Source organism: Leuresthes tenuis, unplaced genomic scaffold, assembly GCF_036924035.1.
Source record: "Leuresthes tenuis unplaced genomic scaffold, fLeuTen1.0.hap1 SCAF_13, whole genome shotgun sequence".
NCBI classification, from domain to species: domain Eukaryota; kingdom Metazoa; phylum Chordata; class Actinopteri; order Atheriniformes; family Atherinopsidae; genus Leuresthes; species Leuresthes tenuis.
In genome coordinates this window covers 11289853-11316516 of record NW_027325367.1, presented here as the reverse complement: position 1 = coordinate 11316516, position 26664 = coordinate 11289853, and the positions used below count along the sequence as shown (strand labels likewise).

The window sequence follows — 26664 nt, the reverse complement described above, 5'->3', positions numbered from 1 at the left end:
TTTAATGCATCTTTCTGGAGGATGTGGCTCTACAGACAAAACTGGGGGGGGGGTTACTTTGTCATGTAACATTGGGTTTCAATATTATTTCAAAAGGCTCGTGGCGCACAGAATGCGGATTGGTTCCATTATTTAGGAATGATGGGGGGATGCATTTGTAGAAAAGCAGGATATTAAATTACCCAACAGATGAGCAAGCTCTGCGTCTATTTGTATCCATGGCAATAGTTGTTTCCGGCTCATGGTGGAATCCAACAGTTTCCCTGTCACTCATACCCGCCTTCCTCTCATATGGCCAACTCAGTAGCAGCAAGCTTGAACTTATGTATCAGTCTACAGTTAATGGTGGTTTAGGGGGTACAGCAAAAATTATCTCAAAAAAGCATCTCAATTCTGTAATGTTTTGCTCTGCTTTGCAAAAAATATTGAAAAGTAAAAATTTCAGACCAATAATAGCTCCCAGAGGTATTCAATCCAAAGCCAATTTGTTGTGTCTTTTGACTTATAAACATACATGAACAAGTCCCAAAAGATGGTAAGAGTTACCCAGAGCTGTTACAGTTTTACAAAGTCAATGAGCCACATAACCTTCAAAGTAAAGAGCATTGTGAGAAAAAGCAACTGCAAAAGGAAATCAGATAGTCTAGATAAAATCTTGCTAAGAGGATAACAATAAGGAAAAATGTTGCCAAAGTACTCAAGATACGGTTAAAAGAGAACAATATTAACATTTTGGAGTGGCCCAGTCAGAGACCAGACCTAAATCTCACCCAGTATGTGTGAAGGGAACTGTAGACAGGACTAATGTTTAGGAAACCCTCCAGCCTCAAAGATCTGGGGAGTCGTTGAGAAGGATTTGCCTGAAATTGAAGACAAGATATGATAAATGCGTCTTTGCCGGTACATGAACCATTTGATTGCTTTGATGGCACAAAAGGGCTTTATTGTTGAACTATCATAAAATGAGCAAATAATTTTAGCAATGTGTAATTTTTCATGAAGACTTAACGATATATATATATATATATATATATATATATATATATATATATATATATATATATATGTTTTCACATATGGGTAGTAGATTGAAGATTAGACATGCCATACATCAATTTGGCTTTGAGTTTTTATTTTTCCATTACTTTTTCAGCCTTCTAAATGATTTCTCAAAACTAGCCGATTCCCTAAATTGTGTCATGAGCTCACAGTTGTTCTTACAAAGTTTAAGACATCAGCAAAGCATGTCTCCAAAGAATCATTACTATCATTCATGGTCCCTCGTGGGCTGCTACCATTCAGACAACTTCAACAGCTATTATGTTTCCCCTTAAGAGCCTAAGTGAGCTGAGTTCATAAACCCCAAACAGCAGTCTGTGTTTGTAAGGTCACAGATGAAAGTCCCAGCCTTGACAAGCTCAACTGAGACTCCTCATGCTTGAGTGGCACTGACGTTGCCACCTGTTTAGACCGTTTGCTAACTCGTTCATCTCCGACAGGTGCCTGCCGGCGGCATGGACAGGGGTAAAACAGCGGAAGTAAATCTTCATGTCTGTGCTCTGGCTAGTAACACCTGATGCCAATTCTCACTGAAAAAGTTCAAATAAATAAATAAAACTCTTTGTCCATCCTACTAGTAAATAAAAAGCTATAAGCATATTTATTTGCATTTCCATGGAGGCTGTACTTTAAATAAAAGGGCACAAAAATATACGAAACGAACCAAGGACTAAATTATTAATTCAGTAATCATACCAGGGTTAGCCTGAGAACATTTGTTGCCATATTGATTTGCGTAATAAACTAAAACTGACCAAACACAAATTCCAAACCCAGCCGATATCAGCTAATCCTGAATACATCAAGCTGGCAAACAATACGGCCTTATTAGTCAATCCTTGCGTGTGTGTGTGAGTAGATGTTGGCGACACTGACATCAGTGATTTAATTTAGCGCCATTGTGTCGTGGCCAGGCCATTCATCTAGCTGCGTCATGTGTGTTTGTGTGTATTGTATTTGGTGGCTGACTGCTGTGTTTGTGCGCATTGATAAGGCTTTGCGCTGAGCCAGCGCCGTTGGTGGTTTTTTTTGTTTGTTTGCCATTGTTTTTAGTTATGCTTTTGTTCGTTTTTCATGTAGAGTCATAGTTTAAATGCAGCAGAACGGAAAGAAAAGAAAGGGGATTGTGTTAATCCCATGCAAAGTCTGGGAGATATGGCTGTATTAACACATTTGATTAAATGTAATAAAGCCAGGATGATGTTTGATTTCATGTTTTAAAGCTCTTTGTGCAAATTATTTACAGTTACAATGACATAGCTCATCTCTTGTTGTGTGTAACTTTTGGCAATTTTGAGTTGGCTGCTTGTCATCAAACTGTACATATATTGTTCATGTTGAATATAATGTGTTAAGTTTTCAGGTCTCCATCCTCTTCTACAAAAAGTGCATTAAAAAATAATCTTTTAATGTCTATGCATACATAAACTACTTGCATCAGTTATATCCGAATGCTTCTGCAACACACTTTTAGCGCTTAATCATTCAAGTGTTAGGAAAAATACAAAATGAGCTCTGATGCACATGTATTAAAACAATGATCCTGCGCTAATTTCAGGTCAGAGGTGTGGATAAATGAACCAAAACATTTAGGACTGACTGCATTAAGCGGCTCAAGCTGTGTTTTGTGGTCAGCCTCTGCTGATGTGTGCAAAACCAGTGGGCATAACTGTTTCAGGCAACGTGGAGTGAATAAATTACTGCGGAATCAAAAATAAATATTTCATGGCTTTTTTTCCCTCTTTTTTTAGGACACATGGCAATGCAGAGGGTGAAGTGTTATTTTGGACAGTAGATCGAAGTGGGACGATCGAAGTGAAAAAACGCCTACTTACCTATGCAACTCTGCATATATTACACAGCGATTTGCATAAAAATCATAAATATGCATCACATACCTCATGTATCTTATTACACAGGTCCTACAGTTTAGGCTCTACTGTTATCTGAACATATAACAGTCTAGTTGTTCTAGCTGCTTTAAAGTGCCATATTTTTAACTACTCCAAATCTATGAATTTAATGTATGCAGATCAGCAAATGCTCTCACAAAGCATGTAAGTACCACAGAAGTGCCTTCTTCTGCACAAAATCCCCCTAGAGGCCAGATCGCCTTAAAATCTTACAAATGACTTAACAGGGATGGACCTTGTCACATTCACACACATCCACAACTGATCCATCAATAGCACACTGTGCAGCCCCGGCACTCAGCATCACAGTAAGCCCCTCTTGCCCCCTGCAGCAACAAAGTCCCTGTGCTGTCTGGAGAAAGTGAAAAACCCAGGGAGACACAGGGGACAACGTGAGGTTGCAGAGAGTCGGGTGTCTGCCTGCCATGCAGAAGGACTGGAGGGACGGGACCTTCCGCCCTCACTGACAGCTGCAGTTAATCAAGCGCTTCATAGCACACCTGAGTTTAACATTCATGACCCCGAGCCTCCCTTCAGCATTCAACCCCTTTGTCCTCAGCATAGCTCTGTCAAGCAAGTGTGATGTTGCACATTATCAGAGCACGTAACTCACATGATGACGCTGGCTCGTGATTAAAAGGAACAAGAAGAAGACACTCACGCAAGCTGTTTGTCACATCGATGGCACGCTCACAAAACAGCTGGAGACCAAAGAGGAAACATACCAAGCTGTTAAAATTATGCATGAAACACATGCAAACACACAGGCACATACATCACACACATCTGCAGCAGTTAATGAGCCGTTGCCCTAGGGGGAACACTTGCTTAGCTAAACAGGAGGATGTTTTCAATGTCAAACACACATGTACTGTAAATGTGTTGCATAAAGAAGGAAACAAAGCTAAGAGACGCATCTTCTTCACCCTCCCATCCACCACCAACCCTTATGGTTACAGAGGGGCTTATAAATATTGATGGGGAGGATAAAAAAGATGAGTAGGTGGGGGAGGAGAAATTGAAAACAATCATAAAGCCTTCATCATGGTCACACAGCTCCTAATCGGGAAGCTAGAGAAGAGAACAATAACAGAAATGTTCTCTCTCCTGAGAAAACACTTGGGTGTGTTGTTTTAATATGTATTTAAGGTCATAAGGTCATACATCCTTAAAATGCCAGAAATGTCAGATATTGCAGTCATGTGTGAGCACAGTGGTGTTCTAGCAAACTCATCTCCGCCTGGGGCAGCACAGCTGGTTGCCAATAATCAGGCAAGGCGATAAGCTGGCCATCAACAAACACACATACACACACAGTAAAGCAGATGGATGCCACTATTCAAGGAAAGGGCATCGCCACTTTTGTCATTGCAATGACACAGAAAATCTGAGAGGACAGATTCTTAGAAAGAGGCTGCCACCAAAATTAAGTTGACTTGAACCAGTCATGTGAAGATTGAAGAGACATGAGAGGTGAATCGTACTTTGGCCTCAGTTCAGCGTCACTGACTCAGTGAGTAGAGAAAGTGGTTGATGAGGAGGAACAAGGGAGGGAACTGGCGGTCGCAGTCCTTTGAACGAGCAGGAGCGGGGGTTCAATACAGTCGATGAAAGGCTACCACGAATTACTGGTATTTTGTTGTGCAGGGATCTGAAAAATATCACAATCCACTTCATTTATACTCACACAGTTGCTCTAAAAGTGCATGGATAATTGTTGGGCAAATTTGTTCTTCTTGTTGAATCAAAGCAATGCTCCCAGACAAAGGAAGTGTCACTGAGCCTTAAACCTGAATGATAAAGAAAGACAAAGTGAGCTTTCTTTTTCTTTGGGGAAGTGTTCAAAATTGTAAAGAAACCACTATTATCCAGAGTTATTAGGCAGCTATATTAAAAAAAGTTTAATTTTTCATTTTTAAAAAAGCTATTAAAAGAAACACAGAATGATAACTGAGGAATATTTTACTTTTTCGATAATATAGCAATGATTATTGGCACTTTTTTTTTATTACAGTTACCACTGTCGTCTGTCTCTGGAGTCTTTGATGAAGCTTTTAATGGTTCTTTTTGTTTGGAACCTAAAATCTAGCGACTGAGAAAGAACTAAAAGCCAGCCAAATGGGAAAGAGATTTGTGAATTTCAGAACAGAATAGATGGATATGTGCAGATTCTGTGAAATCAACCAACCTACCTGACTGGAGAGTGGAACTGATAGCTGGTGCGGCTGAAATTCAATGGTTCACTACAGCTCATTTCGTTCAATGATTCTGTGAACACAAAATGAGAAATATACTGGTTTTTTTTCCCCTGTTGGTTAAAATAAAGAACAGGTTTCCTGATTTGTCAATGAGCAACTTTTGCTGAAGCAGCACCTACAGCCTCCAAATTAAAGCTCAGGAGTGTCTTGTCTTCTGTGGACCCATGACATCAGTGGCGGGACCCATGAGTCAGGTGACGAAAAGTGCTGATTATCCCTCCGTCATCTCTGAAGCCCCTGCTGGCAGCTCAGGTAAAATGCAATCTGGAGTATGGATTTTGAGGGATTATTGGCTTTTTGTAGCTGCTGCTTAGAATTTTGCTCTTAATTGGTGCTTTTTCTTTTCTATGCATGGTTCTTCATGTTTTTAAACCCATCTGCCTTAATATAAGGTGTCAGTCACCTGAGGCAGCCCCCTAAAAGTAATTGAATCCATTAAGTATGCAAGGTTACAAGGTTTGGAGTTGAAAAATCTCACAGGAATAATAATAATTGCCTAATGATTGTGCGTGCAGTTTAAATACAGGAAAATGAAGCACACATACATGTGTATATGTGTCGAGACAGAGATATTAGCCCTGTTATCAGACAGCAATAATCAACAATGAGCTCTGGGCAGCTTAGCAATGACTCCTCTGCATCGTAACCTGCTGTTGGTATCAGCTCCAATCAATTCACACTTAATTAAATCAGCATTTCAGTGCGACCTTGTTTGTGTCGCTGAAATGGTGTGAGGCAACACACGGAGTGCCGCCTTTATCCACATATTAGAAGTGAAAGTCTGTGAGGATGTGTTAACATAGATAGGAAATCCAAAGCCAAACACAGGCATGCTGAGAAATCCAGCCCATGGGCACTTGAGCCATTTCTGAGGGAAATTAAACTCCTCATAGACTAGACTTCTGGTGACTGATGGTGTGCTGTCTTACAGCAGTCTCCTCTCATCCTGTAGCCTCTGATGGTAAATTAAACTGAGCAATTATCCCTTGTGATTGGCAAAGGCTATTGCACAATGCAATAAAGCGGGATGAAACTTAGACTCCTGTTTTATTGGCAATCGGACACCTCCCGGCTCTGCTGTGTAAACTGAGCCTCCAACGCTGCATTGATATAATCATCTCCAACACAAAGCAATTAAGTAGCGATTCCAGCAGTCACTGTGATGCTATTTAAAGAATTTGTGTGTATCCCTCCACCAATCCATCTATAGATTATACCCCATCCACTTGTTAGCTGTGACATCAAATGATACATGATTAGTGTTGCATTCAACAAAAAAAGTGCCGTTACACCATGCTCATGCAATTATTTCTGCATAAACAAAGAACCACATCTGGTAGGATCAGTAAATCTATATTTAGAAAGAAATACAACATCAGCCGCTCAGTTTGACCGCCACTCCTTAAAAGCGTTCTTTTGTGTTCTTTTCCCTCCAGACAGACTCCCAAAGAGCCTCATCAGATGTCTCTGGCACGTCCTAACTCCGCTCATCCACCACTGCCTCCTGACTTCAGGGGACCTATCCTATTCCCCTCCTTCATTCATGTCACTGCTCTTTCGAGATAACCCATCGGAGGCTTAATGCAAAACAAAATATTTCGAATTCATTCCCTGTGCATCAATACATTTTGTTTCCTCGCTTTCAGCTGATCTCTCCTCACTAACACAAAACTGGGTCTGAGAGTCTCAGCTTGAATACAAAAAGAAACTGGATGATAACTATGTATGGACATACACACATATGAGGTGTGAATCTTGGACTTTTGAACTCCTTTGAAGTCTGCCAACACCAAAGACTTATAGCTGTTAATGTGCTGTTCCACACATTTACTGTGGATTGTTGTACACCACTGCACACTTTCCGTTTTCCTATTGTATGGGCGACTTTTCTCCTTGAATTTTTGAGAATGTCTTTGTACTCTTTAAAGATGAACTGTAGGCAGCGACTGACCTCTTCACACTTATTTTTTTCCAAGAGCAGGTGCTGTTAGTGATGTCATAGCCTAGCAACACACACACACGGCCACAGGAAATTGGAGGGCACACAAACTTCTGCCCAGAGCATTAAATATGCCATCAGACAAAGAAATTCACCTTACTCTAACCCTGACAGACTCACATTTCAGCTCTTTGCAAACATTACAAACAGGCAGTTGTTATTAGTAGCAGTAACTAACTTCTTGTCCAGCTGGGACCCACTTAGAGGAGGTGAATTTTACTGATTCAGGCAAATCCACTTGTCAATTTTCCCTTTGCCTCCCAAGTGGCTCGTGAACTTATTATGAGGAGCGTGATTGGTTCGGGTTCCAGAAAGAGTATACAGTTTGGTTTAGATGAGAATATTAGAATCAGTACGTCAACATCCTCTCTTTCATCTGCATATAGACTCATAGTCACCTTCTGAAAACAAAATTGAGTCGCTCAGGCTCAAACAGTTGCCGAAAGTGTTAATACTAGTGCAAATGTCTGTGTCCCTGATTTGTTTCAAGTGTCACTGCTTATTATGAGTCATTGCCTGATGCGAGTTGCACATGCAGAGACGTCAGTTGCTTTTGTGCCACAGTAAAAGCATCTTCCTCCCACAACTTAACGTAATCATTATGCTCATGCATACATGACTCACATAAGGCAGTTACCATGACCTCCTCAGCGTATCAACTGCGCATGCACTGGAAAACCTGGCTTTCTTTTTTTTTTGCTCTACTTTCCACCCTCTGCAGGCACACACGGACCTGCTAGTCAAAGCGACGAACATTTCCTCATAAAGTGTGTGCAAGCCTTTGTGTCCATGTACAATACACTTGTCGAAGTGTATGTTGGTAATGAAGGGTGCAATAATTATTTGTGGGAAGTTGTACAGACAAGGGAACAGATCAAAGTGTTGATAGACATTAATCTATTGAACATCACGGTTTCACAATAAAAATCTTCTAAGTGTTGCATGTGTAGTCACAGAAGGGAACTATACTGAAGAGCAAAGGAAGCCAAAGCTCTGCTTCATTAAGATGGAATTACTGCATTTGTGTCATCATTTCATTGCCTCACCTTATATAATGTGTCCACACGATCTCTTTATCCCCACCTGTGTAAACGTCGTCTCAAGCCTTTGGCCTGAACCGTGTCTCGTCTTCCCATGCTGTCAAATCTTTAAGTGTGCACAGAGCTGGCTCCCAGTCAATTCATAAATCTGCCTCAACATGAGCTTCTCAGCCTGGCTCAAATATTGACTCGGTCTGACCTTCAAATAGAAATAGACTTTTTCTAGACATCTATAAGCTGACAGTTGAGGGAGGATCCACAGAGGCCACAGGAAAATAAAGAAAATAGAAAGCTATCAGTTTGACTTACAAATAAACACATTCTTTCCTGGGAATTCTGTCTACAGATCTAACTGATGATAAGCAATTTTTTTCTCTTGCGATGACTTTGTTTTTGATTCCTTATTCCTTCTATAGCTAAAGATTTGAAGTGTCGACTTTTTTAAGGTCTTTTTCTTTTTTTTTTCAGGGGTTTTTATGACTCGTTATTCTATTTTCACACCCCCTCTGGTCTGCAGAGCTGTGCCGTCTTGGCTGACGAGAGACGATCGTTGCTGGAGTGTTGGCCGCGGAGGAGTAAAAAAAAAACAACAGTGAAGCCAAAGCAAGGGGAGACAGGGGGATATATAGTTGGACAAAAAGAATGAGGCTGCAAACAGGTCAGCATTTCTATAAAATCAGGGAGCCATCCAGCCTCCAGCACAGACTGCAGATTGTGAAAAGGTGCAAGCGGGCTTGTGTTACTATATTCACGGGGTCCAAAAAGTTTAATTTGGACTTTTGAAGGTCAAGATTTGGTTTTAGGGTAACAGCTAGAATTAAGTTAAGGCAAGGAATTCACGTATGATGGTTAGGTTTAGGTGGGGCAGCTAGGAAATGCATGATATATATATAAAAAAAAGAGTCTCTACAAATTATAAAAACAAGGATGTGTGTTTGTGCTTGTGAATAGACGAGATGCTTTTGGGACCCAAGTCTGCCACATTGGGGGATTTTTTTCCCTTTTTATAGTGACAAAAAGCAAATGTTTATCAGAAATTTTACGGTGAAGATATGTTTCAAGGTTAGGTTCTGCTTAATGTTTTGTATTCTCTTTATTAAAGTCACTGTTCAGGTTAGGAAAAAGCCTTTTACTTTAATGTCCTCTGAAGTCTCAGAAGCACTTTGTTATAAGGAACAGTACAGACGTGTTTAGGCTACCATAGGAAAGATTTGGCATTAATCTCTGAGCCCTCACCTTTTCCCCTTCAGTGTTATCATCCTGACAACATAAAGGCTTGGCCCTTTGCTCTGTGCTGTCTGAGCCGAGTCTTAGCCCCGACAGCACAGGCTTCTCTCTTTCTAAGCCTCGCTTGCCTTTCTTTTATCAGCATAACAAGTTCAGAGGATGGACCTCGAGAGAAATCCTCCCTCAGGAAGAAAGAGCAACAACAATGAGACAATGCTGCAGACTGTCAATATGCCAAAGGACACTGTGTCCACCTCATGTCACCTGCAAGTGCGGATTTGAGTGCTCATTTATGCACGTAGAAATGTATGTGTATGTCAGAGACGGGGGAAGGTGAAAACAGCCAACAAACAGGAAGGCTCTTGAAGAATTGAAGGACACTGCATCTTCTTTGCACATATTACAGGAGAATAGACTGAATGAAAAATCAGTGCACACTTTGTTGTGGATGTCAAAGAGAGGGAAGTGCATGAATGAATAAAAGACATACACCTCAAAAGTGTGGCGCTAACTGAGGCGAGCAAAACAGCCATGCATGTACCCTGCACCTTGTCAGAAGTTGCTAAGTTTTTTGTTTTGATAATCATATTGCCTGAAAGTGCAGGGCAGGGTATGAATAGTGCTATTAGGATCTGTGGGTTCTCATTTGGTTTTTTTTCTTATCGTTTTTTTTTTCCACCGTGCTCCTGCCTTCCCGCAGGAGTGGCTACTCGATGCTCCCTGATTGCTCATTCGACTCACCTGTGACTGCGCTGATGTCCTCCTCTGTATAAGCCTGGGTCTGCGCTTCAGTCACCACCAGTTCATCTGCTGTCATGTGGTATTGAGCAGCCATAAATCTTGAGTCTTGTGTTTCGTAAAGGTTTCTTAAAATATAAACTTGTCTTTCCTCTGCCTGTTCGGGTTGTGGATCTTCTGCTTGTTTGAAACTCTTATTCTGGAATGGAGCAGCCCAGAGCGCTATTGCACACCTGAGGAGTGTTCTCCAGTCAGTCCATGAGTCACGCTCCTGTCATCTCACCACTCTGCACCGCCTCCTCTGGAAAGTTGGAAATCTGTGCTCTTCAGGAAAACCCTCCCCGTCCTTACTGCTTCGTCCCCTCCGTAGTGCATCATCCACAAGCCTCTTTTTTAGCTACTTCAACTGGATAACCTTTGGCACTTTGTAAATAAAATTGGCTGATTATCAGTCTTCAGCCTCTGTTTAAGGGTCCTGTCTGTGATGACAAACCGTAACTGTATGTTATAACATCATCATGTTTAGGTCTACCTCATGTAGGTGAAAAATCTATTCAATAACTTTGTTATTATGGACGTGAAATTTCAAATTAGCAGAGTCGGTCCACCTCTGTGCTTCACTCAGTACATTAATTACCAACTCACTAGCGTTAATTAGGTGGGGAGCGAAGAACATCATCTTTAATTTGCTGTCCTTGTAGATAATTTAGATAACTAGCAACATATCTAAAAGGGACTGGGCATTTTGGCTCCTTTATAGCTCTCAATGTTGTGTATGCACGTGTATTGTAAGTGGAGTCCTTAGCACAAAGACAAAGGTTGAATTCCAGCCTAGGCCCTTTGCTGCACGTCATCCCAGTGTCTATCTCTAATATCCACTAACTCTCCATCTAACAAAGGCTAAAATGCTCAACAAACAAAAAAAAGGTTCTTAGAATTTCACATTTTGCTCTGGTAGGTGTATCTGAAAACCTGTAATCCTCTTCAGGATTAATGCTCCTGTACAAACTGCCCCCCCCCCCACCTTTGAAATAAAACCTTCACCCGCGTTGGAGAGCACATTAACTTTCTGACAGAGATGCTGACAGCAGTATTCAGCTGCAAGCACCCTCACAGAGCCACTAACGCAGCTGCAGACGCTTTGTTCTGCTTCATTACGTTCAACTAAAGCCAAACAAACAATGGTTCATACATACGGTGACTCATCGGGGTCACACCAGGTTTTGACACTGATGAGGCGGTTTCGTTCTCTTATGTCTCGCCTGGCGGCCGAGTGCTTAAAACTCATTTTGTAAGGATGTAACCATGTTGTGATGATTCCAATCTTTATCTGAATCACCACAGCAAGTGGTAATCTTTCTCCCTCTCGCTTTATTTGTCCTGTCTTCTTATATTGCTGCAAAATACCAAAAAAAACTGTCTGATGACCTTGTCATGTCTTGAAATTTAATCCACCGTGTGATTTGACTAGAACCGCTGTATTAGACAAAAATAATTAACTCAAAAAGAAAAGATCCAGTTGGGTTCAAGCGAAAGGACAAAACAGGTTGAAGTGTTGAGCTTCAGTGATGCAGGGAAAGTTTCAAGAGAAACAGTTAGATGCAATCAAATTCCAGATGAGAGCAGCAAGTTTTTACCATTTGATATGTTTTCAATGTTCTATTTTTGGAATAGAGATCTAAAAATCATTGCCTTTGGTTTTTATTTACATTTTATTTACATTTAGAAAAAGTTAGAAAGCCTGAGAGTGAATTAAAGAGCCACTACAGTCCCCACACCACTCGACGAATGTGTCTCCAGTTTCAGTTATTTTCATCATCCCTCTATCATGTGGGTCCATTTGAAAATGAAATGTTTTCAAATGACTTTTTAGAAGTCTCACACATGGAATCGCACACACACGCACAGGGATGACTGTCCTCTTATTTTCAAGGTTACTCACGAGTTCTTCTGTTCTTCCGTCGCTCACAACACATTTGCATCAAGCCATCAGCCAACAGCTGCCAATTAACAGACAGACTACCTGGTAACACGCACACGTCACTGCCAGTTAGAGAAAGTCAGGAGATATCTCTGTGCAGACAGCCTTTATTCCGCACACACGGAGGAGGAGAAGGGCGGATTTCGGTGCAGGTAAAAACATCCCGTGACAGCTCGCGTTTTATAAAAGGAGGAAAGAATTGGGCAAGTGGGAGCGAATGGTGCAGACGCAAGAGGGAATGTTCTGTGCCAGGAACAAGGCTTTCAGGATTAAATCTGTCGTGTTGTCACAAGGGCAGAAATAGGGGATGGCTAGATGGGGTGTGACCCTCTGAACAGACACACAAAACACAGCAGCAGACTTATTTTAGTGAAGGGAACAGAACAAAGCACACATGCCAACACTGTGCCCCAAGTAGAGAGGATCATTGAGTGGATATAGATAAATATATATATACATACACACACGTGTCTATATATATTCAAATGATTCTTAAAAACTTGCTGGAGGCATAGCATCCTTTCAAATAAGATCTAAAACATATTCCTGATTAATGTTTAGAATCAGGAATCATTCCTTTGAAAGCTTTCTAAGCTATGAGTTCTCAGGCGCACCACCAAAAGCTTTGGAGCAGAATATTGCAGGATGCATCTGCAAGCAGGCACAGAAAATCATTCTTGTCCAGCTATCTGGCAAACACGCGCGGGTCCATACACTCCAACACACATAAACACGAACAGCATAATGATCATTTCCCCATGCAGCAGCAGAAAAATTGAACAATTCATTATTGTCAGCCTTGAAACAGCACACTGCTGACATGGTAATGAGAATTTATCAATGGCCACAGCCACTAGATGGCACCATCTGCCCTTTCATTTCCAATTTACTTTCTCATTCCTCACCTCACTTTGTGAGATGGAGAAGTAGATGCGGTCTAAATGCTAAATTAAGATAAAGGGCACTTAACCATGTCAAATTCACGAGATTAAAGATCAAAGACAAACCAGAAACCTCAAGGAGCTGCTTATTTTAGATTTATGTTCGTTGTTGGCGTGAAGCGTTAAAGATCAACTTGCATGCGTTGCATTTTCCTTTTGCCTCGTTGTAGAATGTGAGTCTTGCAGGCTCATATCAACAAGACTCGTTCAATCGATCAGTAGCAGCCAGCTTGTGCAGGGTTGGTTTTATCCGCCATGATTCCAGTCATGCACTCAATATACTAACAAGCAAGAAAGCAGAAGATTAGGACAATATGATCGAACATAATGACAGTCTCTGGTTTGAAGTAATTACACTCAGCTACTGCAGTAATAACCATTTTTCTGAAGATAAATGTTTGATAATTAAAGATCCTCTATAGGTATAAAATTAATTAAGCTAATATTTCCTGAAAATATGACTGAACCTGCTCTTAAGTTTAATGATTGGAGACAAAATTAGACCCGAATTGATGCTGTAGGGGTGTACTTAAAGAGAGAAGAAATATTGTGAAACTCTGACATTGTCAGAGCAACACTGGCCACAATGCATCTTTGAATGAAGGGAAGCTTTAATATACTGTACAGAAAAAAACAAACAAAAGCTACAAAGATGAAATCCATTACAATGAAAATGAAACATTTTCAGTTCACTTTTGGTTTGGAGTAACTAGTCAATAAAAATCCTAAAGAGTCAAAGCAGAAGAGACAACAGCCCTCTGAGCTCTGAACTGTGCTAACTTTTTGTCTGGTGTTGTTTAATGAAGTACAGACACTTATGCTGGGATTAAATTAAGACACTTCAGTGTTCAAGCAGACTTGCTGAGGAGAACTCAGACTGGATGTCAGTGCTAATGACCATCATTTCTTCTTTCCAGCACTCTTGGCACGTTTGTTGGGCTGCTGAGTGGCAGCAGTGGTGGGGGCTGTTTTTTCTAGATCTGCCGGCTGGGCCTCCTCCAGAACCGAATTCTCTTCTTGCTCCTTTTTCTCGACCGCCATCTGACTGCTACTAAATGTTTCCCAAGCATCAAATGATTTCTCCCTGTGCTGACACGATGCCTGGAGACAAGACAGAGGCGGACAGAAAGAAGTTACGGGATGATTTCCAAGCACAAGCAGCTCATTATGGTCGTCTACATCTTCTGCAGACAATTTCAGACATACTCGTCTCTGTCTCACTGACCTGTACATTATCATACATCTCCAGCTGAAGCCTCATTAGCTGCCATCGCTCCAACACCTGCTGTTCATCGTGCTTCAGCACATCTTCCCGGACCAACCGGTAGGTCTGGATCTTTTCAAAAAGCTCCCTCTGCTTGAGGGAGTCCTCTCTCTGCGAGTCCAGCAGCTCTGGAAACTCCTTTTGGCGCCTACGTGTTTGCACAAAAACTTAGTGTATACAACTAGGTGTATATGTTGGACCATAATCTACTGTGACGTGGGCTGTTTCCATCTTTTCAGTGATGTCTTTAATGAGAAAAGACAGAATAAATGTTGGATAATTAATGTATTTACAGTGCATAGTGAAACTTCGTTCTAAACAAATATAGTGCTGTACTGTTCTTATATATTATTAGTATATTTTATCAGACCGAGACGAGTGAGGATCTGATATTGCACAGGCTGTTCTGTGAGATGGGGGATGTTGACACAGGCAGGATGGAAATGTGGTGTAGATAAATGCAGAGATAGGTAGAAGAAATGATGTACACATGATCCCATGCCTTATCTTATATTCCAAGTTGTGGATTCAGATGGATATCTGAGAACTCCATTTGCTTTTGGATGGAACCATAATATTCTACCGATTTTCAGTTAAGAACTGATTTCATAACTGCCACACCATTTATTTGTGTGGGCACAGAAGCGACAAGAGCAGACCGAGAGGAATAGCTGTGAATGAGTGAACCAGTTAGTCATTCAGCATGTGTGTTTATAGGAAAGAAATGACCCTGTGAATCCAGCACAGTGAAGAGCTGAGAGAAGTGACTCTAAATGTTATTACATATGTCCTACAAGATGACCTTAATGGAAAGAGAGACCAGCAGAGGTTCATTGCTTAATGAACGATGCCCTTGTTAAACCTCAGTCACGGTGTGTAACAGCGTGCACGAAAGCCATAAAGATGGCATGCATGGTGCACCATTGTGAGAGAGGAGTGCTCTGCAGACTAATCTGACAGCCTTAACACACTGCTCCCCAGGATCTCTGTCTTTACTCAGATTGCAGGCCACAGTGTCAGCAGCCATTAGTAGCTGGACACAGAGACACATGTGAGCGCACACTCTCACGCAGCAGGAGAGGATGAAGAGGTGACGGAAGAGGGGCACATCTCATTGGAGCAACAGGGGCCCTGAAATAGCTTTCTAATTAACAGACCCAAATATCATCTCATTTATCCTGGAGAGGGATGGACAGAGGGAGAGATGGAGGGAAAGAATGAGAGATGGGCGTGAGGGAGAGTAACAGGAGACTCAGGCAGAATTGTGGAGGGACACTTCCCTTGAAAACAGTGAAGTCAAATGGTAACACAGAGCTTCCACACAGAAAATCAGGAAACTCATGGTTGCTTGTGACCATAACGGTGATCTGATAACGAAATGAACTGCTATGGTTGAGTAAAGCACCAACTCGGCTGAGTAAAACCTCTGCATGACCTTAGGGAACATCAGTTACAGTAGTGGAGCTGAGGCGCATATATAGTAGCTTTGCAGTTGGAAATGAAGCATCTCTAGCATCTTTTTTTGTGTATTACAGTCCATCTTTATCCTCTCAGCACATGTATGAATGTATCTGTTGTTACAGAAACCCTCACTGAGAGGCACACAACCTATTGGCTGTGGTCTCATTATCACTCTGACTTTACACTCATTCTGTCTGTCCCAGCGACAGTATGAGCACTAAACTTGATGGCTAAAGAGTGCCAAAAGAGTAGGAGAGCAGTTGCATACCTGGTGAGGTGACTGTGGTCTAAGTGAGAGTGGGAGGAGGGGAGATCACTCAGTTTTTCTTTGGATGGACTGAGATCGGTACCTGGAACAGAACTTGAAGGATCTGTAAATGAAGAAATAACTCTATGTGACAAGTAAGAAGACACAAAGAGCTTAAATACATGTAGGTGAATGTGCAGGTTAATACCAGGGTCTATGCTTGCATCTGAAGTCGCTTTATCACTTGCTTTATGCTGGACTTGGTCAAGGAACTCAAGGCGGGATTGTAAAGCCTAAAAAGACAGCAAAAAACTATGTCAATAGTAAATGCTTGAGTAAAGATGGGACTAACGGCATACTTTTGTTTCCCAGTTTATACATGTGTTTATGCTTCTATCAAAAATCAGATCAGAAGGGCTTCCAAATGATTTGGGTTACCTTGACACGGCGTCCTGGCTCAATCATTTCCCAGGCCTTTTTAATGCTCTTAATCTCATCCATTCTCTCTCTGTCCCTCTTCACCTCAATGCCCTCTTTTTTGCTCTCATCAGTGACAACACGCAGCGTCCAGTTCGGCTTAGTCAGGTCAAGGCTCTAGACAAACAAACATATGCACGAAATAATAAAGCTTAAGCTCACACAGACAAACACTGCGCTGAAGGTTGTTGTTCCACTATTTACTATGCCTCGTTCAAAGAGCTACTCAGTCTGACGCACAACCAGCTGCCCAGTCACTAAAGATTATATGTCCCCTTCTAATGTCCTGTTATAAATAACAGATCCTTTTAATTCATTCGTTGTGAGATCATTTTCTACTTTGCCGCTACCATCGTTTTGCTGTCAACAAAGAGAAATTATTTGGAAGTGAAGGTGACCAGTATTATTTTTCATTAACAGTCACATGACAAGTGCCACTGTAACTTGTATCTAAGGGGACTTAAATTCAAAAGACTTTGTTAAATCCTTACATATATATATATATATATATATATAAAACATCACTGCATTGTGTGATCACAAGAGTATCAGTTTGGTTAACTAGTTTCAGTGAAAAGATTTGAAGAATATACATTTTTGTATTATTTATTTATAGATATGGGTTTGCATATTATTGTCCAAATGATCAATTTACAGTGTTGTGTTGGTTCACTGTTGAAGTAGTGAGTAAGGCATTACTGTGTCCTGCTTGGGGCCTGATTTGGAGACGGCATGCGACTTCCCCTTCTCCTTGTCACCTTCGCCTTTGCGGTTGGTTTTTTGTGAGTTGGACTTGAGCCCGTCACTGCTTGGTCGGTCAGTGGTGGATGAAGCCTTCGGATCTCCAAGGTTGTACGCTACAGTTCAAGACGGAGATCAAGTAGATTCACTTTAGGTAATATCACTGACAAAATCTGTGGCATTACGGTAGTAAACGGCATGTTATGAAAGCATTAACTGTTGTTACTGTTCTCTTTTTTGACAGACAAAGCAAGAAAATTGATGAGAAAAAAAATTGTTCTTTCACATATATAAAGCTCCCCTTAATAGAGAGTATGACATAGAAGGAAAACCACTCATGTGTGGTGCATTAAAATGTTTGCTAGGTGGCACTGTTGCACTTTGAAGCTAAAACTAGTGCACTTCCAAGCTTAAATGAAGTGAGTCTCACTGTTCCAACATCAAGACGTGATGATCCATCATTTAGCTGACTCCCCGTCATTCTAGCTGAAGTGCTATGTTAAATAAGAGTTACTCTTATTTCAAGTCAGCGTAGACTTTCCAAGTGTGGACATTTAGTGCTGTAGCTTCATCTAAGGATTAATCACCGTTTTAATTAAAGGCCGAGAGATCTTCTGGAAAATGATTCTCAGATGGACGAACTTAAATAAAATGAGTCAAAACCTGCTTTTTTCAGTCAAGTCTAAATACTGAGTTGTGCTCTGATAGAATCACAGCAAAAATGTCACAGTGGTTGTCAAGGGAATGAAACTGCTGACACAAGTATATATACGGCTACTGTTTTGACAGGATTTACTAAGATTTATAGCAGGGACACAAACACGGCAGTCATTGAGCTTATGCTGTGCAGTAATTTGATTTCAGCTTTCTTTAACTGTTTGTAAAAAAGGTTTCAAAGCCTGGTGTGGATTATACAGCGTGTTTATCTGTGTAGCATGTAGGGACCATGATCAAGGGCACAGTCTCACCACTGAGACAAGAGTTACACTGGGTGAAATTAATTCACTCTCCTGCCGGGATATTTCCCTGGGCACCAAGGGGCAAGAGCCAACTTTATTTGACATCCCATTGACCCATTTCCATAAGATTATTGGGAAAACACAAGAGCCTTGTGAGGAGAATGGGCCTTATATACATACAAGGACAGACATGAGTATTTGCAAAAATCTCAGCATGGTCACATCCATCTGTAAGGGAAATATCACCGGAAAAAAGGGAGATAAAACATACAGCACACTTCATTAGCGTTCCTATTGCACATGACACCCATGCATATTATTTGTAGATTTTTGTGCTATGCAAATTGAATGGATTAATCTGGGCACCAGTGTCCAGAGCGACAGAAAAAAAAAATAGTGTCAGAATTCAATGACAGCAAACTCGCCTTTCTCTTCAGGCAATCATGCAAACTGTCCCCATGCAGCATCTCTTTTACATCAAAATGTCATCCACCTGCAGAGCATTTTATTCATTCCCTTTAATTTGTTCCAACAGACTTCCACAGATTTCAAACCACTGATTATTCATTTGGTACAATTTTTGTAGCATGATTAAAGGAAGAAATGCAGAGCTGGTGGCAAAGGACAGGATTACTGCAACAGCCAATGGCCAGTGGGCACGAGAAATCACACTGTGATCTTCAAAAGCAGCTGTATTCATTTGGTTTTCATTAGGCTTCTGATTACAGGCCTCTGGCTAGCGGAAGCGGAGAATAAACTGCGTCTGCTGTGGCCCCTGACACTGCCTCCTGAGTATCAGCCACGTTTAAAACAGGACACAAAAAATGAGGTGGACAAAAGCAAATATGGAAAAAAGAGAATATATTCCTAACCCAAGGCTCAAATGCTGACGAATAGCCGAATACAATAATGAAAATGAAAATGCTTCATGGCCCATTACAGGCGCACATGTATTTTGGGCTATCTGAATCATAAATCTGAATCATGCATAATGCACATCAAGACTTAGATGTCCAGATAAAGATTCATGTGATGTTGAAATGTTTTCCTGGCCCTCTCTTGGGAAACTGAGAATGGCTGACTGTACAGTACGTACCCATCTCCTTCTTCCTTTCCATGTCTTTGAGCATAAAGGCAAAAGTCAGTTGAGTTTCATCCAAATCCCAGCTCTTACAGAGCACCTTTGCTTGCACCACATACTTATGACCCTGTGAAACGCACACAAGCAAAAAAAATGTGAAACATATACATTACAAAAGTGGTTTCAGGCACACATGTATAAATGACATCGTAGAGATAAAGCGAGAGGGCTTGTCAGCCAAGATTATATCAGAAGTAATAAATCTCTTTGGCGTGTCATTGAACAAGAAAGATTGAATTTGGACAAAATCTCAAGGTGAGACCTAAGCTCGTCGAGAAAGACATACAAAATGCCACAAAAATGTCAAAAATAGTCACATGTAGCTTCTGTTTCTCTTATGTTAATTCTTATACTTGCAACTGAGACCAATTAAGTAATTTGCAGAAAGTGATTGTATGAAGAATGTCTAAAGAAAAAGTTTTCAATCTCTGCAAGCAAAACATGGCTTAGAGAGTCTAAAATTAGAGTTCAACAACATCCTAACCTCTGCCTTCCGTTTGACACTCGATCAACCTATCTCCAACTTATATGAGGTTCTCTTAAACACGACAAACGAAAAATAATTAAACGGAATCAGGAACTGATACTTCAAAGGACGCATGGGGGCAGATTTGTAGTTTCCTGTGGTCCTCAACAAACTCCATAGAGTGGACATGGCAGGAAAAATACTGTAAGACTCTTTAAGACTCCACACCAGGGTAAATGTCAGGGTATAAGTGCTGAAAATCATTTTTACATATTTTGGGACTGCCCTAAACTCACCCACCCAGTATTGGAGGGATAATTACAAAACATTAAATGCTGTGTTTAAGACTCAAATACCTCTGAATTTGGACACACTCTACATAGATGATAACTAGGTGATGGCTCAACTCAATACCCCCTACATTAGAAGAATAGCACAATATGATTTTGTAAATTGGAAAAGATTACTCTCTCTTTAAGATGGTGGAGGGATGAATTTAGGCAGACCTGGGGAATTTGGATTGACTACATAACCCCAGTGTGAGCAGACTTTATATAAACCCATAGGTGTCAGTTATTCTTATCTCACTAAAGCTGGATGGGAAAGATTGTCAGCACCCTTTGTTCTAATGTACAGAGTTAACTCTTTATGAAAATGTGAACTTAGTGAAGGGATGTTATTTCATTGGGAATACACCTCTAGATTGAAACATCATGATAAAGGAGTTATTTACATGTCAGTGATGATGAAGACAAATTGCTGTCTCAAAGGATCTATTCAACAAAGGCTGGTGCCGTGTTAACCTGAGGCTTGACCTGGAACAATGACCTGGCTAGTTTCCCAGGAACGGTTCTTGTACATTTGTATAAAGGGCAGAAGGGATTTATGCCCATCTAAATTTATTTTACAAAAAACTAAAATGGATTAAAATGCTTTTTTTTTCGTGTTCAAGTCCAACCCTTATAATACTGAATGAGCCCTTACTATTAGCCCTCCATTAATGAGTATCAGTATCAGCACCCTAGTGGCAGAGAACAGTGCCTGAAACCCTGACCCTTTGATCTAAGTCTTGATTGATTCAAAGTCTCGATCAATGTTTTCTTCATGCTGGCTGCTGATCTATTGGATCTGACATGATCTGTCTCAGTGCTACTGACGATACTGTGTAAGTAGAGGAAATCGATATATAAAAGTATTAGACACATTTACAACCAAGCCAAAACAAACATTTTGGTAATAGCTTCGTTATAAACTGTATGTATTTAGGGACAGTTGGTGGGGAATTAAAATTATTAATAGTTAAGATGCATCAATAGTTAGTGTTTTGACACAGCAAATGTACACGTGTATTGGTATAACATACCTGTTGCCACAGTTTTGGTGGATGAGTGAGTATTCAGACAATAGATCATGAGCAAATCAGTGCCCCCGAGAAATACTGATTAGTCAGAAACTAACAACAAAATCACCCCTCCAGATTTTGCTGCTCTTCTTTTTGTCAGATTTCGTCTGTGTAAATGTGTGTGTGTGTGTGTGTCTCAGCGCACACGCTAACTGTTAGCGGCTAACAAGTAAGGTGTTATTTGGCAGGAGAAAAAAACTGATATGGACAGACAGCAAACCAGTGGGTGAGAAAGACTGATAGCGAATGTGCAACGTGCACACAAGTGAGATCAGTTAAGTGTTGGAGCAACGGCAGATACCACACAAACAGTAGTCAGTGATACCATGGTGGGAGGCTGGTGGTGGTCAAATGAGGAGCCTGGCTTTACAACTGTGCAGTCTGTCCCATCTCTCCACTCAGGTGTATCCTGGGTGGGAGATCCCATGTTGCTCTTTTCACCTTTGAGAGAAAGCAAGTCCATATCAGTCCATTTCTGAGGAAAGACACCAGTGCTCAATAATCAGTCCTTGGATGTATAAACTTCTACAGCCCATTTTTAATTATTACTAGCTTCCTATTGCATGAATTACAAACCCTCCATCAGCCTAACAGGCAAACACTTCAAGAATTATAGGATGGTGTTAATGTTTTAGTGGGTTGTGCCTGTTACTGAAAGAAAAACTATAATCTACCACATTTACAAAATTCTACGTAATTTAGACTGTAAGGTTTTCAAATAACGTATTCCAGGAATATTGACCTTTGTCATTCAGAATACAGTGACACATTTTTTTCTTAGGGGTAATAACAATAATGGGAGATTTGTTTTTTAAGTTTTGTTTAAACAAAACAAATGGTTGAAGGTAAATGAAAATAGGACAAAAACCTTTAAAACAAATATATAAATGAGTTTTTCAACAGAATATAGACAGTTATAGTGTGATTGTTGCTCTTCGTGAATGGCTGGCCAGCTAAAGACATGAAAAAACGATTAAAATATGAGTAAGAGTAAAATAGAGAAGAGAAGAGAAGAAAACGGAAAAGAAATTCTGCTGCCTTCATGGGGGGGGTCTCATGACATTTACGACATACCCTCATATAAATTTGAGGAGTGGTAGGTGAACTATTGGTTGGTGTAGTGCATTGGGTCTTTGAGAGGAGTGAAATGGTGACACAGTTGTTTAGTTAGGATGAATTATTAAAAACAATCTTCACCAATGAAACTGAAATCACAGCAGATGAAAATGATGCCCTACATGCAACTTTTTGGCACATGTAGTCTCACAAATGTTTTGCTGTCATCAAGGTGCTTTAAATCCTTAAATACTTCGGTAACTGCATGTGATGACCGCTAACCTTTGTTGGCATGGAAGAAGAACACAGGAATTAACACACTGCCCATCCCAGTGTTTCCAGCTACTTCCTTCTCATGGTCCAGAATGGACAGACGGATTAATACATCTGGCTTGGAAGCCTGGAACTGAATTGTTCCCAGGATGTCCGTTGTTACATGAACACAGTAACTGTAGAAAATTTTCAGATGATGTAGAAACTATTAGTTTCAGACCATAATTCATTTTGTCCTGTATTGTAACGATTCACCTGTTTGATTAGTATAAATGCTATGCATGAAACCCATCACTCTCTCACCGGCATATGAGATTTTCATCATTAGGAATGTAATATTCCCGGAATTCCCTCACAGAGAAAGTATCAACCAGAGTTTGACTGGACGGTTTTGGAAGTGGTTCCTTTGAGCCTATCAAGCGCATTCTCCACTTGGTTCCAGCAGGGAGTGATTCAGGCGTTACAACCTCTGCTAAAAAGGTATAACCAAGCTGTGACAAAAAGAAACAAACACTGACAGAGTCAGTCATGAAATTAAAATATCTGACAGAAGCTTATTACAATGCAGTAGTACAGCTGTCATTAGGGAAAAGTATCTTAAGGAGCCTTTTATAGATTTATTGAATGTTTAATTTCATGCATGCATGTTCAGTTAGTAATGACATGAAGCAACAACTGGTCTTACAAAACGATAAATATGTTTGAAGCATTCCTAAAGTTATTTGTCATGGTATACAGTTAATATGCTAATATTCCCAAATATGTGGGAATTTCATCAAATTATGAAGTTGAATCATTTTCTGTATCCACAGACCTTATTTGGTTGATAGAAATGGGGCGCCACCTTGTTGAAGAGCATGTCAATCTCCTGCCCTGTATCATTATTTATGACATGAAGCAGGCATTTAGGAACTGGGAAGTCGACTTTTGGTACCAGCAGCACCCCCTTAGGAACAAGGAAAACCTGTCTGTACAAAAAAATAAATAAATAAATAAAAATCGGACAATTGTTCCAAGTATTTTTTTCTTCCATCATAGCAATACTTTCCTAACCTTATTGCTCTGCGAGTGCAAGTGAGAACTCACAAGCCCACATTAAGACATTTGGTAAGAACAGACCATCAATTATCAACATCAGGTTCCAACCAGATTTCCCAAGAAAGGCAGATAACTCTCTTTCACTGACAAGCCTAACCTTTAAGCTACACATGCTTTCTAACCTAAAGATCAAAACCCAGGAGTTGGCCGTCTCTTGCAGAGATACGGAATAATCAGCAAAGGTGATTCTGGTCCATTCATCCTGTAGACAAGGGTAGAGCTCTGCTTTCTTTTCAGAGTTTTCAATGATATACCTGTGCAGGAACACAGAAGTTGAGAGCACATTTAGAAACTTACATATACATACATATGTACATATAACTTGTGTGACGTAACAAACAAAAAAATAATCTATTCTCAGGGGATTATATCCCAAAACTTCTCCACTACTTAGCAAAAAGTGAATGAAATCCAGTCAACAAAGGAATCAAAAGACTACACTGGAGGAGAGGAAATGCACTTTGCATCTCGGCTTGAAGTGGATGTTTCTGTCAGTTAAGACAAACACATGCTCAAAGGTTCGAAACGTCCGACAACAAACCCCCTTTACACTCCATACACACAGTGTACAAGCTTTCAGTGTTCATGCGCACACATACTTCCCCAGGCAGCAGGTCATTCGGCAGACGCTGCAAGCTGATTGGAACGAGGAGAGTATAAACAGCAGATGGTACCACTGGGAAAAGATGGAACACAATGTGGAAAATGCTCCCTGCATGGCCCCCACAGGCTGCCACAACCAGGAGATGGAGCAGATATCTGGGCATGCAGTGCAACAGAAAGGCTAAATGCAAGCCATACAATCTACATGGCATTGGCACAGAGAGCAGTGGGGGTGCTCTCACAATGCTCTTTCAATGAGGACATTGCTGTTACAGGATAAATGTAACATGAAATGTACAGCACAAGTGTATAAAATCAATATTTTTCATTAGTTATTAAAATAACGTATTTTTGCAAACTGCGTCTTTGAATTACCGTAGCAAGAAAGCAGCTTGTTTGTCTGCGTCTGATTCAATCTTCGGCCACAGGTTTAAAAGAATCTTGGATGCGCTAAGGTTCTCCTTCCTTCCTGAATGATGTAGACACACAGACACACAGAAAAGTAGCCACCGTTAAAGATGAAAGACCATCCACGTCGCTGTCAAACACTTGGAAAAAAAACACTGCAGAGTGCCTCGTTCAGGGTAGACAACAGAAATTGCTAATTGTGTTTTTGTGCTCGTCAGCGAGAGATGATAGGAGATTATTCCCCACTTTGACATTACCTTTCAGGCTCATCTCACTGGACAGAAAACCACTGGGATGGAGGAAAAATGCTGATAAACAAGAAGGTGCAACGTGTTCATGGGCACGTGTGTCAGTTAGGGTGCGTTTGTTCATGCAAGTGAAAGAAGTGCTTCGAGGAGACGGCTAAATAATAGATTTTTTTTTTTCACAGCTGACATATGGCAAAGTCGTCTTCACATTCTTCCATCATGCGATCCTCCTTCTCCTCTGCTCTCGTACGTTTTCCGTTTCATGTCAAACCTTCACCGTGCGCCGAAGCTGGCTGATGTGAAATGCATTTCAATTTTTGCAGTTAAAGAAAGAAAATATACGGAAAGAGGGAGATATAGATGAAATGGTGGAAAGACAACGACATGTACAGAGCAACAGGGATGAGAGAGGTGCAGAACTGTGACTTACCAATGAGAAAGACCATATGATGAAAATGTGTTGCTGGGGAGTTTGGCCATTTAATGAAAGAATTAACGAACGAATAGCCTATGAAAGTGGTGTTAGACAGCAACTGTTATGTTGTGTTAAGTTATATTTGAGGTTTTGCCATTACTTTAAGTGCCACTCTGAACGGTGCACTTTCTACTTTGATAAGTAAATGAATGAAATGACAAGCCTGTTTCCCATTTTCATAGTGTGCATGTATGCTACTGTCATGCAAATGGAACATAACAGCATTTTCCAGCAGAGCCGACAGATGGATCTTGTAGCGATCCGACTATTCTTGATGTCTGGAATGCTCCCACCACTTGTCCAAAATATGACGATAATCTCACCAATGCTGCAAAACGCTGTTGTTTTGTGCTATGTCTGCATTAATATGATTTTCCATACCCCAGCAGGTGACAGGATTGCCTGTTGTGCCAGGAGAAGCCACAGTTAGCCTCAGGCAATGGCAGTAAGCAGATGATGCCTGGGTAATAAGTCTCCTCTAGTGTTTCCCCAGGGACTGACAGTGGTTCAATGCACTTTCAGGTTACAGCTATTGCTGTTACACCACCACAAAAATGTAAAAAATCTACAATTTGAAGAGCTCCTCAACTCCATCTCTCAATATACTCCCTTCTAATTTCCTGGAAACTGTTTTCCATTTCCCTGCCTCCTCCTTTCAACTTGAATGTTGTGTGCATGAGTTTGCTGTTATATTTAATCTACATGTGTGGCAACCCTTCATGTGTCAGAGTGTATTAGTAAGAGTGGCAGTCTCATCAATACTCAACTGCCCTTCTGCTCTGAGGCTCAGGTTTTAAGTACATACCTATTTAAGGGCATTTTCATGTCAAAAGTCTACTCACGATTGAATATGCTCATCATCTATCATTTACTTGGGGTCGATTTAACTTGAATAAATCATCTCCAAATGTGTTCATGTGCATGTTTACCAGGTCTTGAACCCTTAAGGACCTCTCGCACCAAGTGTCCTTTGAGTCCAGCTTGCAGAATGGTGACTGCCTGGACCTCCTTGTCTGTTGGCTGCCTATTTCTCCAGTTCTCTGGTGGTTTTGAATCTGTGTCTACTATCATAGCACAGACACAGGAAGAAAAACCACAAAAAACGAGAAGTGAGTAAAAAATTAAGACTATGGAATACAACTCGATGATGGGCATGTTAGAAGAAAAAAAAAAAAGGCATTTTAAATTA

The 26664-nt window shown here is 40.7% G+C and overlaps 2 protein-coding genes across 2 annotated transcripts in view; one reads left to right on the top strand and one right to left on the bottom strand.

Moving 5' to 3' along the window:
- Window positions 1-26664, top strand: part of LOC140266677 (F-box only protein 30-like) — a 146611-nt gene that overhangs the window by 32505 nt on the left and 87442 nt on the right. The gene's annotated exons all lie outside the window — the stretch shown is intronic.
- adgb (androglobin) overlaps window positions 13828-26664 on the bottom strand; it is a 33398-nt gene continuing 20561 nt past the window's right edge. The window contains exons 22-35 of the mRNA XM_072362149.1: window positions 26405-26539; window positions 24720-24813; window positions 23864-23995; window positions 23458-23611; window positions 22947-23134; window positions 22653-22819; window positions 21640-21755; window positions 19402-19513; window positions 17305-17462; window positions 16567-16722; window positions 16337-16421; window positions 16150-16252; window positions 14382-14568; window positions 13828-14257 (exon numbers count right to left, since the gene is read on the bottom strand). Coding sequence (XP_072218250.1) covers window positions 14057-14257; window positions 14382-14568; window positions 16150-16252; window positions 16337-16421; window positions 16567-16722; window positions 17305-17462; window positions 19402-19513; window positions 21640-21755; window positions 22653-22819; window positions 22947-23134; window positions 23458-23611; window positions 23864-23995; window positions 24720-24813; window positions 26405-26539 — 1988 coding nt within the window. The 3' untranslated portion in view covers window positions 13828-14056. The remainder of the gene's footprint in view (window positions 14258-14381; window positions 14569-16149; window positions 16253-16336; window positions 16422-16566; window positions 16723-17304; window positions 17463-19401; window positions 19514-21639; window positions 21756-22652; window positions 22820-22946; window positions 23135-23457; window positions 23612-23863; window positions 23996-24719; window positions 24814-26404; window positions 26540-26664) is intronic.